At 50.5% G+C, this 15,381-nt stretch overlaps 1 protein-coding gene across 2 annotated transcripts; it reads left to right on the top strand.

The window, feature by feature from the left end:
* Window positions 1–4,869: 4,869 nt before the first annotated feature.
* Window positions 4,870–13,405, top strand: she (Src homology 2 domain containing E). 2 transcript variants are annotated; one of them, XR_010821833.1, is made up of 8 exons: window positions 4,870–5,153; window positions 6,065–6,602; window positions 8,143–8,269; window positions 9,007–9,264; window positions 10,235–10,406; window positions 11,552–11,671; window positions 11,764–12,766; window positions 12,985–13,405. XR_010821833.1 is itself a non-coding variant. In XM_066721283.1 (7 exons), exons 2-7 carry the CDS (start codon window positions 6,114–6,116, stop codon window positions 11,945–11,947), a joined length of 1,350 nt encoding a protein of 449 aa, XP_066577380.1. In that variant the 5' UTR covers window positions 4,870–5,153; window positions 6,065–6,113; the 3' UTR covers window positions 11,948–13,405. The 2 variants fall into 2 exon arrangements, 1 of the variants encoding a protein (XP_066577380.1); XM_066721283.1 differs by having other exon boundaries at window positions 11,764–13,405.
* Window positions 13,406–15,381: the final 1,976 nt, after the last annotated feature.

Genomic DNA, 15,381 nt, shown 5'->3' with positions numbered 1-15,381 from the left:
AGGGAAATAAGTATTTGATCCCCTATCAATCAGCAAGATTTCTGGCTCCCAGGTGTCTTTTATACAGGTAACGAGCTGAGATTAGGAGCACTCTCTTAAAGGGACTCTCCTAATCTCAGCTCGTTACCTGTATAAAAGACACCTGTCCACAGAAGCAATCAATCAATCAGATTCCAAACTCTCCACCATGGCCAAGACCAAAGAGCTGTCCAAGGATGTCAGGGACAAGATTGTAGACCTACACAAGGCTGGAATGGGCTACAAGACCATCGCCAAGCAGCTTGGTGAGAAGGTGACAACAGTTGGTGCGATTATTCGCAAATGGAAGAAACACAAAATAACTGTCAGTCTCCCTCGGTCTGGGGCTCCATGCAAGATCTCGCCTCGTGGAGTTTCAATGATCATGAGAACGGTGAGGAATCAGCCCAGAACTACACGGGAGGATCTTGTTAATGATCTCAAGGCAGCTGGGACCATAGTCACCAAGAAAACAATTGGTAACACACTACGCCGTGAAGGACTGAAATCCTGCAGCGCCCGCAAGGCCCCCCTGCTCAAGAAAGCACATGTATAGGCCCGTCTGAAGTTTGCCAATGAACATCTGAATGATTCAGAGGAGAACTGGGTGAAAGTGTTGTGGTCAGATGAGACCAAAATCGAGCTCTTTGGCATCAACTCAACTCGCCGTGTTTGGAGGAGGAGGAATGACCCCAAGAACACCATCCCCACCGTCAAACATGGAGGTGGAAACATTATGCTTTGGGGGTGTTTTTCTGCTAAGGGGACAGGACAACTGCACCGCATCAAAGGGACGATGGACGGGGCCATGTACCGTCAAATCTTGGGTGAGAACCTCCTTCCCTCAGCCAGGGCATTGAAAATGGGTCGTGGATGGGTATTCCAGCATGACAATGACCCAAAACACACAGCCAAGGCAACAAAGGAGTGGCTCAAGAAGAAGCACATTAAGGTCCTGGAGTGGCCTAGCCAGTCTCCAGACCTTAATCCCATAGAACATCTGTGGAAGAAGCTGAAGGTTCGAGTTGCCAAACGTCAGCCTCGCAACCTTAATGACTTGGAGAGGATCTGCAAAGAGGAGTGGGACAAAATCCCTCCTGAGATGTGTGCAAACCTGGTGGCCAACTACAAGAAACGTCTGACCTCTGTGATTGCCAACAAGGGTTTTGCCACCAAGTACTAAATCGAAGGGGTCAAATACTTATTTCCCTCATTAACATGCAAATCAATTTATAACTTTTTTGAAATGCGTTTTCCTGGATTTTTTTGTTGTTATTCTGTCTCTCAGTGTTAAAATACACCTACCATTAAAATTATAGACGGATCATTTCTTTGTCAGTGGGCAAACATACAAAATCAGCAGGGGATCAAATACTTTTCCCCCTCACTGTATGTGTCATGTGAAAACCAACCAGTGACACATGATTTGTAGGGGGCACTACATTTGGCGCAACACAGCATTTCTGACAGCAGCTGAAGAAACTGCATTTCTGACCAGTTCAGTAACAAACACTATTCAATTTCTGTCCGATCTATATCACGGCAATAACCATAATCTTAATCATCACACTGCCGTAACACATTTCTTCATTGCTGCCATTTGCCAACTCCTAACTAGTTAGTGCACCTCGTGAGACCATATTGTTACTAAAGTGTTGCTCTCCGTGACAGACCGCTGTTTGCTGCTGATTTCGCCAATTTTTTTGCAAAGCTCTCCTCACTGCTCGCGTCTCTTCTGACAATTTAAAAATGGCGGTTGAACTCCAATAACTTTTTGTGGAGACTACTTTACCCCGCCCCCCGGCCCCTGATGTTACGGGTGCCATGTCGGTGGAAAAGCGCTCCGAGAGAGACGCTCACCTGTGACAGTGGCTGTCTGAGAGCTCTGTCACACTGCACTCCTGGACAGAGAGAGAGGAAGGGGGGAGGGGGGAGGGGGGAGGGAGGAGGGAGAGTCCAGGCAGTCAGCGTGTCGGGCAGTCAGGTAGTCAGTGTGTGGGGCAGTCAGGGTGTCGGGCAGTCAGGGTGTCGGGCAGTCAGGGTGTCGGGCAGTCAGGGTGTCGGGCAGTCAGGGTGTCGGGCAGTCAGGGTGTCGGGCAGTCAGGTAGTCAGGGTGTCGGGCAGTCAGCGTGTCGGGCAGTCAGGTAGTCAGTGTGTGGGGCAGTCAGTGTGTGGGGCAGTCAGGGTGTCGGGCAGTCAGGGTGTCGGGCAGTCAGCGTGTCGGGCAGTCAGGTAGTCAGTGTGTGGGGCAGTCAGTGTGTCGGGCAGTCAGGTAGTCAGCGTGTCAGGCAGTCAGCGTGTGGGGCAGTCAGCGTGTGGGGCAGTCAGATAGTCAGCGTGTGGGGCAGTCAGGTAGTCAGCGTGTGGGGCAGTCAGGTAGTCAGCGTGTGGGGCAGTCAGATAGTCAGCGTGTGGGGCAGTCAGATAGTCAGCGTGTGGGGCAGTCAGATAGTCAGTGCGTCGGGCAGTCAGGTAGTCAGCGTGTCGGGCAGTCAGTGTGTCGGGCCGTCAGGCAGTCAGCGTTTCGGCAGTCAGTGTGTTGGGCAGTCAGTCAGTTAGTGTGAGTTACCTCTCTGGGGGGGGTGTAGTTGTCCCGTGTGTGAGGGGGCACTGGGGGGGCAGCTCTGTCCACCCTCAGCTTGCGCCCCTGGAACATCTGTCCGTTCAGCTGTGCCACGGCTGAGGAGACCCTGTACTCACTGCCCAGATCCACGAACGCAAAACTGGAGAGAGAGAGAGATATTCTGTACTGTGCGTCTATATCATTACTATTATAATTATTATTATGATTATTATAGATATTTATACCATTTTGCCCCGTTCACAATTTTACGGACAGTCTGGCTGTCAAACGCAGAGAACAGCTGCAGAATCTCGTCCTGAGAGAGAGAGCGGTAGAGGGAGGGAATGGGATAGAGGGACAGACAGACAGATGGACATAGAGAGAGAGAGAGACGGACAACCAGAGAGAGAGAGAGAGAGACGGACAACCAGAGGGACAGAGAGAGAGAGATGGACGGACCGACAGACAGACAGACAGAGAGAAAGAGAGACAATCGCACACGCTAACACACCACAGTCACACACTCGGCACAGTCAGTCACACAATCAGCACTATCACACACACACTAACACACCAGTCACACACTCAGCACAAATCACACACACGCCAACACCCCATAGTCACACATGCCAACACAATCACACACGCCACCACAGTCACACATGCCAACACAATCACACACAACAGCCACACACTCAACACAATCACACACCAGTCACACACTATGCACAATCACACTTACACACATAAACCTGCACACTGTAACAACTTCACCTACTACTAGATACTGTACGATCTTGTTAGTGCACCAGCACTACTCATAATCATAATAGTAATAATGATGATAATAATGATAATCATAATAATTATAATAATACTAATAATGTGTGTTAAAATCACTTTTCGAAATGACAATGTTTGATAATCCTTTAAAATGAGAAATACATAAATACATCATACATGTTCAAAGTCATTTAAAGTCATTTTTCCCTAAATCGGAAAACACGAGAAGACACCGACTCACCTTCCAGCTGCTGCCGGGGTCCAGTCCACCCTGCCGCGCTGGCCTGTAAATTTAGCGGGGAGGCTGCGGCCCAGCGGTACCCGAGAGATCGTCTGCGCCACGTACACGTACGTCACCTGATGTCCGATCATATGGACTGCACTCTGTGATTACATGGACAATCTCCTCTTTTTATTGGTGTTATTTTATTAACTGTATTTAGATTTTGATTGATGTATCGCAACACATGCGCCACAGATGTTTAAATAAATAAAAAACACCCGGTCGGTGTGTGTGGGTGCGATCGGCACCAGCGCCCCCTAGTGCCATACAGTGTTCACTGCAGCCAATGCACATGATTGACGGGGCGAAAATCAACCTTTCATTTCCTTTCTGCTCTTCCTTATCTCGTTTGTTTGCAATTAACAATAATCGTCATGATAATAATATTATTGATAATAATAATATTTGTATTATGTGTTTGTTTGTTTGTTTGTTTATTGTCTCACGCCCTTATCCAGTAACCTGTATCTAAGGCGTTATCCCATTCACTCTCAATTTCACCAGTGTTTATAAGCATAAATACTCACTGTGTGAGTGCGGGAATAATAAGAGGGAAGCTTATTTAATTCAGTACATCAGTGGCGATTATTATGGTGATTCATTCATATTTATTCTGTATGCAATACTATATTGACATACCCAATATCACGCAAACCAATTAATCAATCAAGCAATCGACCAATCAGAAAAATCCAAAGATCCCGATTGCTGGTAGTTTCCTGCACAGAATTACAGTACCATAAAATAGGCTACATTATAGTATAGTTTATAGTTGCGTATAGTAAAACTGAAGTACAATGTAGTGCGGTAGAATACAGTAAAGTACAGTAAACTGCATTACAGTACAATACAGTGCATTGCCGCTCAGCACAGACAAAGTGAGAGGGGCAGGGAGGAGGTGGGCCGACGGCATTTTCACAGGAAAGCGCAATCATGAGATTAAAAAGTTTCTGTGAGTGTGTGTGTGTGTGTGTGTGAGAGAGAGAGAGAGAGAGAGAGAGAGAGAGAGAGAGAGAGAGAGAGAGCACTGTACACCCAATAGTACAGTGGAACAATACACACAAATCACACACGCTCATACACACACACTCTCACAGAGACTGGGCAGAGTGTGTGTGTGTGTGTGTGGTTAAGAAACCTACACCACGCCACGCCCATGCATTGTGACTGACTTTTCCACACGCACCCCCCCCACCCCCCACCGCCACCCTCAAATCCCCTCCTCCCTGCCCCGGTCGAAAGCCCCGGCACCTCTGGGTTCTGGCATTCAGTGGAGCAGAGTTGACAACCAAGGGGCTTGGGAATGGGACCCGGGACCACGGAACACGACCCAGAAGCGCAGCCAGAACCGGGACAGAGCCAGGAGCAGCGCCAGGGGCGAGGACGCCGCATCCGACTTGGACCGAGCGGCGGACGCCAGCGCCACACCGACGCCGAGTGAGACCGAGAGACGGACGGCCGGACGGCCGGACAGTCAGACACAGGGACGGACACTCCGGGCATTAGGTAGGGGGAATGCATACTTTTTTTTTAGCAGCAAACAGAGAGAGAGAGAGAGAGAGAGAGAGAGAGCGCATATCAACTGGATATTATTATTAATAGTAATTGTAGTAGTACTGTAGTAAGTTAGTAGTAGCATTGATAGAAATGGTAACAATACCAGCGGTTGTAGTTGATTCATTAAAACAAATCTAACAACATACTGAATTAGCTTTACAACTGGCGTCTACCTTAGTAGTAGTAGTAGTAGTAGTAGTAGTAGTAGTAGTAGTAGTAGCACTAGCGGCAGTAGTAGTGGTAGTAAAGGTATTTTCAGTCCAGCTATTGTATTCAATAACAGGGCGATCACAGGATTATCGAAATGACAATCGCTGCAGCGGGTCCATATGAGATCAGATCAGACATAGTCACGACTGTGTTAGGTGTGTCCGGTCCGGCTCTGAGTACGGCAGTCCTCATTGTCTACTATTGTTAAAGAGTCCGAGACCAGGCGCCGCCGCCGTCTCCACCTCCTTAAGACCAGAAGATCAAAGGGGACCCGGAGGCCAGCCCAGCCGGATCGGAACCGAGCGCATATCTCAGGCCGGGGCAGGTGTTCAGGACATAGATTAACCCTTTAGTGCGCGATGCTGTCACGACGGATCCACCGATAAATATATTGATTGATTGATTGATTTATATAGGCTGCAGATGTATAAGATGTATGACCAGAGTGAAATGTTATGAGCACGTGTCCCGAGGCCAGATCCCATGAGATCCTGGGCCTGGTCAGCTGGTGGATGGGTGGCGGTGTTGTTGTGGTGTTGTGTTGTAGATGTTGTGTGGTGTAATTTTGTATAGTGAGTGTTGTGTTGAGTACTGAGACTTGTGTTGTGTACTCTAGTGAGCGCTGTGTAGTGAGTGTTGTGTCCCTGCAGCTCAGTGTATGGCAGGCCGGGGGGTCCGGCTCTCTCAGCCCACAGCACCATGGCCCGCTGGTTCCGCGACCTCCCCAGCACCCTGAAGAACGGCACCGACCGGATCCGCTCCGCCTCCGAGTCGGCCACCCCGCAACGGCCCAAACCCGCGGCCACCGGCACCAGGACCCTCCGCAAGAACTCGGCCGTGGCAGCGGAGTCGGGGTCCGGGCCCGGCTCGCTGCTGTCGGGCCGGAACCGCAAGAACTCGGCCATCGAGCTGGGCAGGAACGGGCACGCGGCCGGGACCGGCTCCATCAAGGACGGGAAAGGGTGGGACATACAGGGCCTGATCCAAGGAAAGAGCCGCAAGAATTCCCGGGTCGAGCCGGGCTCCGAAGAGCAGCCCCGGCCCGGGAAGGGGGCCAGCGCCTACATCAGCCGGCTTATCAAAGTGGACAAGGTGGACAAGAGCCAGAACTACAGCCCTGGCAATGGGACGGGACCGGCCAGTGGAACCGAGAGCGAGAAGGGGAAGAATGGCAGCAAAACAGACACGGTAAGACTGACTGGACTGGACTGGACCAGATTGGATTGAACTTTTTTAGAGTCACTGAAGGGCTGGACTGGATGGGACTGGACTGGATGGGACTGGACTGGACTGGACTGGACTGCTGCAGAGTCCCTGACTAGACTGGACTGGACTGGACTGGACTCGATAGCAGAGTCACTGGACTGGACTGGAGTCTATAGCAGAGTCTCTGACTGGACTGGACTCTATAGCAGAGTCACTGACTGGACTGAACTGCTACAGAGTCACTGACTGGACTGGACTCTATAACAGAGTCACTGACTGGACTGGACTCTGTAGCAGAGTCACTGACTGGACTGGACCGGACCTCTGCAGAGTCACTGACTGGACTGGACTCTATAACAGAGTCACTGACTGGACTGGACTCTGTAGCAGAGTCACTGACTGGACTGGACCGGACCTCTGCAGAGTCACTGACTGGACTGGACTCTATAGCAGAGTCCCTGACTGGACTGGACTGGACTCTATAGCATAGTCACTGACTGGACTGGACTGGACTCTATAGCAGAGTCACTGTCTAACATGAGTGGTTTACAGTCGGCACTACAGTGGTTCCGGTCCATAGTGCTGTATATAGGAGCGCCTCCTCCCCCCACACACCTTTATTCTCTCTCTCTATTGTCATGGACACCCAGGTGTCAGCCCCCCCTCTCTCAGTATCCTGTGTCAGAATTCTTGGCGTCAGTGGGAACAATGGTCTGACAGCCCCCCCCCAGGGCCGGGCCTTTGAAAACTACATCTAATGGCATCTGCAGTGACAATGGCACAGACACACCGAGGGAGAGGGGGAGAGAGGGAGAACGACAGAGAGGGAGAGGAAGGGAGGGAAGGAGGGGGGAGGATATTGGTTACAGAGAAACACAAGGAGAGATGGAGAGAGAGAGAGAGAGAGAGAGAGAGAGAGAGAGAGAGAGAGGGAGGGGGTGGGAATTCCTTATGGGGGGCCAAACTGGTGTCAACTCTCCCTTCACCACTTCCCTCTCTCTCTCTCTCTCTCTCATCTCCCCTCCCCCGTCACTCATCTCTCCTCACCTTTCCCCCCTTCCCTCTCTCCTCCCCTCCTTCCTATAGTATATAGGTTATCAGAGTGGGTGTCGGGTGTCTGTTGGACTGACTCAGTGTTGACAAAGCGTCGACAGAAACAGTGAAGAGGGGGAATGAACACCATCCTATATCTGAAAGAAAAAAAGAGAGAGATGAAAAAAGTATCTGATCTGTGCGTATCTGTCTCTCTCCCCCTCTCTCTTGCTCTCTCGTTCTCTCTCTCTCTCTCTCTCTCTCTCTCCTTCCTTCTCCCTTTCTCTCCCCCTCTCTCACTACCCCCCTCTCCCTCTTTCCATCTCCCTCTCTCTTCCTCTCCCTCTCCCCATCCCTCTCTCAATCTCTCTCTCCCTTTCTCCCCCTCTCCTTCACCCTCTCTCCCCCTCTCTCCAATCCCTCTCCCTTTCTCTCCCCTATCCCCCTCTCCTTCTCCCTCCTTCTTTCCATCTTCCTCTCTCTCTCTCAGGTGTTGATCGTGGAGGACTACGCTGACCCGTACGATGCCAAGCGAACGAGGGAGCAGAGGGATGCGGAGAGGGTGGGCGACAACGATGGCTATATGGAGCCCTACGACGCCCAGCAGATGATCACTGGTACATGCACAACCACACCGGAATGGAGGGAAGAGAGGAGGAGGGAGGGAGGAAGGGGTGAGGTTACAGCAGCAGAACGTGGAAAGAAAGGAAGGAGAGAGAGAGAGAACAGTGTGGAGAGGAGAGATGAAGGTGCAGAGCAGAGACAGAGAAGGCAAGGGAAGGAGGGAGACGGGGAGGCACCGAGAGGGTTTGGAGGAGGCCAGAGGTCAGAGGTCGGGTGGGGGGTCTGGGGGGGGGGGCAGTGTGCGCTCCCGCCCCGGCTGGCGGGTTGCTGTGGCGACGCTGTTGTCCTGGGAAGCTGGGCGCAGTTTCCTCTTTCCTGTCACTTTTTCCTGTTTCCTGTCTCGGCACCCCCCCGACCCCCCCGACCCCCCGACCCCCCCGCCGGCCCCATTCTCTCCGCTCAGGAAGGTAAGGCTGTTACCACGGCAACGCTCTCAGGAAGTCAGTCCCCTCTCGCCGGTCACAGTCACTTCCCAGAAACCAGGAAGTGCATCGGTCAGCAGACCAGTCACATGACCACCTGACCTTCTCATACACCCCTCCTGTTCTATTGTCTCTTAGTCCGAGAGAGTGAGTGTGTGACAGTGAGTTTGAGTTTGAGTGTGTGTGTGTGTGTGTGTGTGTGAGAGAGAGAGAGAGTTAGGACAGAGTCAGTGGGATTTTACATGACTGTACTGTACAAGTCAATCAGTCAATCAATCCATCAACGAATCAATGATTGTGATTGGCAGAGATCAGGAGGCGTGGCTCTAAGGACCTCCTGGGGAAGATGACCCTGCTGCTGGAGCCAGGGGAGGGCGGGGGTGCGGCGGAGGACCCCCCCGGGAGCCGGCCGCCGCCCCCCCAGCTCTACGACACGCCGTACGAGGGCGGGGCGGCCGAGGGGCCGGGGCGGGGGGGGGCGCGGCCCGAGACAGACGAGAGACCCCCCGCTGAGTATGAGCAGCCGTGGGAGTGGAAGAAGGAGCAGATTGTGAGGGCGCTGTCAGGTAACACAACTACACACACTGCACTGCCGGTTAACACTGCACAGCTACTGACTGACTGACGCACTGACTGACTGATGCACTGACTGACTGACTGACGAACTGAGACACATTGACTGACTGACACACTGACTGACACACTGACTGATGCACTGACTGACTAACTGACACACTGACTAACTGACACACTGACTGACTGACACACTGACTGACTGACTGACGCACTGACTGACTGACACACTGAGACACATTGGCTGACTGACACACTGACTGACTGACTGATGCACTGACTGACTGACGCACTGACTGACTGACTGACACTGAGACACATTGGCTGACTGACACACTGACTGGCTGACTGACGTACTGACTGACGTACTGACTGACTGACTGACACACTGACTGACTGACGCACTGACTGACTGACGCACTGACTGACTGACACACTGAGACACATTGGCTGACTGACACACTGACTGACTGACTGATGCACTGACTGACTGACGCACTGACTGACTGACTGACACTGAGACACATTGGCTGACTGACACACTGACTGGCTGACGTACTGACTGACTGACTGACACACTGACTGACACACTGACTGGCTGACTGACACACTGACTGACGTACTGACTGACGTACTGACTGACTGACTGACACACTGACTGACTGATGCACTGACTGACTGACGCACTGACTGACTGACACACTGAGACACATTGGCTGACTGACACACTGACTGACTGACTGATGCACTGACTGACTGACGCACTGACTGACTGACTGACACTGAGACACATTGGCTGACTGACACACTGACTGGCTGACGTACTGACTGACTGACTGACACACTGACTGACACACTGACTGACTGACTGACGTACTGACTGACTGACTGACACACTGACTGACTGATTGACTGACACACATTGACTGACACACTGACACCCTGGCATGTTTCTCCCCACAGTGCAGTTCGAGAGCTCCGAGCGCCCCCCGGCTGCCAAGGACGACCCCCCCCAGAGCCGCCAGCATCTCCGACAGAAGAGCTGGAGCCAGAGGGTCCTGAAGGCCTCCCCCACTGCTGGAGAGGTGTCAGAGGTCACTTGGGTCGATCCCACACTGCCCCTGGAGAAGCAGAGGTGAGCAGACACACACACACAATAAGTGTGTTAAATAAAATCCAACAAAAGTAAATCTGCATTAACCTGCCACTGTTTAAAGTCAATCTCAGTCATAAGGAACTATATTGTGGCTTCCTGTTTCACTGGGGAATACAAATGAGGTGACACGCCTGTGGTCACAGATGCGCAGAAAAGCCAGACGGTCCTGAGAACCCAAAGGCCACAGCTGGAGATCTGCAGAGCTTGTGTGGAAAGGAAGGTCATGCCGACGGTGAAATATGGTGCTGGATCGAGATATTTTGGCCCAACACCCGGTTCCCTCTGTCTCAGAAACTCAATCTCAGATAGACCTTTCAAGACCAATGATCTCGGCAAGCTTCGCGATCAACCAGGAAATGGCCGACTGACCACAGATGACAGTGACCCGACGGACAGCGCGGGGCGTGGATTGCAGGGGGCGGTCCTCAAGCGCAGGCTGAGGATCTCAAGGGTCTTGGAAGAATCGTCCTGGTCAGAGATCCCCCCCAGTGTGTTCCCCAATATCTTTACACACTGTGGAATGATAAACAGTGTCCTGAGTGCAGGGGGTGGAGATCTGTGACACGTTTTTTGGAAATGTATAATTTGAGAAGTGTTTTGGTTGTTTCCATTGAATCATTATTAAAGTAGAATATCTCTCTCTCTCTCTGTGCTATCTCTCTGTCTCTCTGTGTCATCTCTCTCACTCTGTCCTCTGTGTGTGTGTGTGTGTCCTCTCCTTATCTTTGTGTCCTCCTTCTCTCTCTTTGTCCTCTGTGTGTGTCCTGTCTCTCTGTTCTGTCCTCCCTCCCTCTCTCTGTCCTCTCTCTATCTCTCTGTCCTCCTTCTCTCTTTCTGTGTTTCCTCTCCCTCTCTGTCCTCCTTCTCTCTCTCTGTCCTCTGTGTGTGTATCCTCTCTCTCTCTGTCTATCTGTGTGTCCTCTCCCTTTCCCTCTCTGTGTCCTCTCTCTCACTCTGTCCTGTGTTTGTGTGTGTGTGTCCTCTCCCTATCTTTTTGTCCTCTTTCTCTCTCTTTGTCCTCTCTCTCTGTCCTCTGTCCTCCCTCCCTCTCTCTCTCTGTCCTCCTTCTCTATCTATCTCTCTGTCCTCCTTCTTTCTCTTGCTCTATCTCTCTCTGTGTCTAGCTGGTTCCACGGCGCCGTGTCCCGGCAGGAGGCGGAGTCTCAGCTGCAGCCCTGCAAGGAGGCCAGCTTCCTGGTGCGGACCAGCGAATCAGGACACAGCAAATACTCCATCGCCCTCAAGTGAGTCCCCGTCCCCCCGCCTTCCCCCCGCCGACACTGGCCCGCCACGCCCCCTGACTGACTCTCTCTCCTCTCTCTCCTCCGTCCCTCAGGACCAGCCAGGGCTGCGTGCACATCATCGTGGCCGAGACGAGGGACAGCGGCTTCACCCTGGACCAGAGCAGCTGCGTCTTCGGCAGCGTTCCAGAACTCGTGCGCTACTACAGCGGCGAGAAACTGCCCTTCAAGGGGGCGGAGCACATGACCCTGATGAACCCTGTGCCCCGCCCACACTGACATGCCCCACCCACAACACACACTGACTGTCTGACTGACACACTGACTGACTGACTGACAAACTGACTGACTGAATGACTGACTGACTGACTGACTGACTGACTGACTGACACACTGACTGACTGACTGACTGACTGACACACTGACTGACTGACTGACTGACACACTGACTGACTGACTGACACACTGACTGACTGACTGACTGAGTGACTGACACACTGACTGACTGACACACTGACACACTGACTGACTGACTGACTGACTGACTGACTGACACACTGACTGACTGAGTGACTGACACACTGACTGACTGAGTGACTGACAAACTGACTGACTGAATGACTGACAAACTGACTGACTGAATGACTGACTGTCTGACTGACACACTGACTGACTGACTAACACACTGACTGACTAACACACTGACTGACTGACTAACTGACTGACTGACACACTGACTGACTGACTGACTGAGTGACTGACACACTGACTGAGTGACTGACACACTGACTGACTGAGTGACTGACACACTGACTGACTGACTGACTGACACACTGACTGACTGACTGACTGACACACTGACTGACTAACACACTGACTGACTGACTAACTGACTGACTGACACACTGACTGACTGACTGACTGAGTGACTGACACACTGACTGAGTGACTGACACACTGACTGACTGAGTGACTGACACACTGACTGACTGAGTGACTGACACACTGACTGACACTGACTGACTGACTGACTGACACACTGACTGACTGACTGACTGACACACTGACATTTTGGAGAGAAGGGAAGACGGAACACTGGTAAAGAAATCCCACATAATATTTCTTTGTTCCCTTTTAATTATTATTATGTATTGTATTAGCACAGTATATCGTTGTAATTGTCATGTTGCGTTGTTTTTTTTTTATTTTGTGTTTGTGGGGGGGGGTCCATTACTTAAATCCCAGTAAATCTAGCAGTAATAACAATAATAACAATAATAATAATAATAACAACAAATTATCTTTCTTTTGAAAAGCCATTGTTACTCCAACACCATGTGAATTGACTTCACCGACTCCAAGCATGTAGCGCAGTGGAGGTCTGGCGCCCCCAGCTGGACACGTCACATGCTGCAGAATTGAGGATTGAATTGCGTTGACCAGCAGACTGTATTTAAAGGAGCTGAATGGAATGGCAGAACTGAGTACAATATGTAGCCTAATTATTATTATAGTTATTATTATTATTAATGGAGCCAGAGATGTGTAGACTATAGTATACTATATAGTATAGTTTGGTATAGTATAGTATAGGGGCCCAGATTGAAATGTGACTCTGTGAGAAATGTGAAACCAGGCCAAAGACCGTCCTGTTCAGACAGCAACAGAACAGAAAGCAGAGGAATGAATAATGGAAAGAATGTAGTGGAAAAATAAATTCTTTGCTTCTGAAACGCATTATTTTGTATTTTGTTTGTATTACAGTTTAGTCCTGTTTTTATTATTTTGCCTTTAGTCTCTCTCCTTCTGTCCATCTCCATTCCCAGCCCTCCTTCCTCTGTCTCTCCACCTCAGTCTTTCCCACCCCCGTTGCCCCCGTTCATCATCTGGCCGGAGGAGCGCAGGAGCGGAGAGCAGGCCAGGAGGCAGCAGGAGCCGCAGGGATTGCAATGTTACGGTGGTTCCCGCTCCTGGGCGCCAGGGGGAGCTGGTGTACCGTCTGAATTCTGTAATTAACAGACTGCAGCTGTCTGCACACCTGCTCTATATTCTGCACACCTGGTCTGCAGTTAGGTCCATAAATAGTGACAGTGACAGTGACACAATTGTCATCATTTTTGCTCTGTACACCACCACAATGGATTGGAAAGAAAACAATCAAGATGTGCTTTAAGTGTAGACTTTCCTCTTTAATTTGAGGTAGTTACATCCAAATTGGGTGAACGGTGCAGGAATTACACCCATTTCTATAGGTGGTCCCCCCAATTTTAGGGGCTTAAAAGTATTTGGACAAACTAACATGATCATGAATTAAATTGTGAGTTTCAATACTTGATGGCAGATCCTTTGCAGTCAATGACTGCCTGAAGTCTGGAGCCCATAGACATCAGCAGATGCTGGGTTTCTTCCCTGGTGATGCTCTACAGGCCTGCACTGCAGTGTCTTTAGTTCCTGCTTGTTCTTGCTGTTTGGCCTTCAGTTTTGCCTTAGAAATCAAAACAAACCAATCAGAGAGGGAGCAGCAACATTAGGTTTGGCCAAATCAACTATTTGGTACATTCTCAAAAAGAAAGAACGCACTGGTGAGCTCAGGAACAGCAAAAGGCCTTGGAGGACCACGGACAACAACTGTGGTGGATGACAAGAATTCTTTCCCTGGTGAAGAAACACCCCTTCACAACAGTTGGCGAGATCAAGAACACCCTCCAGGAGGTAGAGTATCTGTGTCAAAGTCAACAATCAAGAGAAGACTTCACCAGAGTAAATACAGAGGGTTTACCACAAGATGGAAACCATTGGCAAGCCCCAAAAACAGGAAGACCAGATTAGAGTTTGCCAAAACACATCTAAAGAACCTGTACAGTTCTGGAACAACATCCTATGGACAGATGAGACAAAGATCAACTTGTGCCAGAATGATGGGAAGAGAAGAGTATGGAGAAGGGAAGGAACTGCTCATGAGCCGAAGCATCCCACCTCATCTGTGAAGCGTGCGATGGCATGGGCATGTATGGCTGCCAGGGGAACTGGTTCCTTGTATTTATTGATGCTGTGACTGCTGACAAAAGCAGCAGGATGAATTCTGGTGTTCAGGGCTCTATTATCTGCTCAGATTCAGCCAAATGCTTCAGAACTCATTGGACGGCGCTTCACAGTGCAGATGGACAATGACCTGAAGCAGACTGTGAAAGAACCCAAGACTGTTTTAAAGTGAAGAAGTGGAATATTCTGCAATGGTCAAGTCAGTCACCTGACCTGAGTCCAACTGAGCAGCATTTCATTGCTGAAGGCAAAACTGAAGGCCAAACAGCAAGAACAAGCAGGAACTAAAGACACTGCAGTGCAGGCCTGTAGAGCATCACCAGGGAAGAAACCCAGCATCTGCTGATGTCTATGGGCTCCAGACTTCAGGCAGTCATTGACTGCAAAGGATTTGCCACCAAGTATTGAAACTCACGATTGTATTAATTCAACTGTATATACTGCACACTGTAGACTTGAGGTATACTGTACACCTAATCTATATACTGCACACACTGTACACCTGAATGCATGGTGTAGACAGTTGTGTGTGGGGGGAGAGCGGTGTCTATTGTATAGCAGTGTGTGTGGGGGTGCACTCTGAGCTACAAAGACCCTGATCAGAGAGAGCTCTGTACAGCACTGACACACTCCACTGCACTGAGGGGGAGAGAGAGAGAGAGAGAGAGAGA

This window comes from Amia ocellicauda, chromosome 14 (genome assembly GCF_036373705.1).
Source record: "Amia ocellicauda isolate fAmiCal2 chromosome 14, fAmiCal2.hap1, whole genome shotgun sequence".
Taxonomy (NCBI): Eukaryota; Metazoa; Chordata; class Actinopteri; order Amiiformes; family Amiidae; genus Amia; species Amia ocellicauda.
The sequence above is the reverse complement of the archived record's forward strand: the minus strand, read 5'-3'. Positions and strand labels throughout refer to the sequence as shown.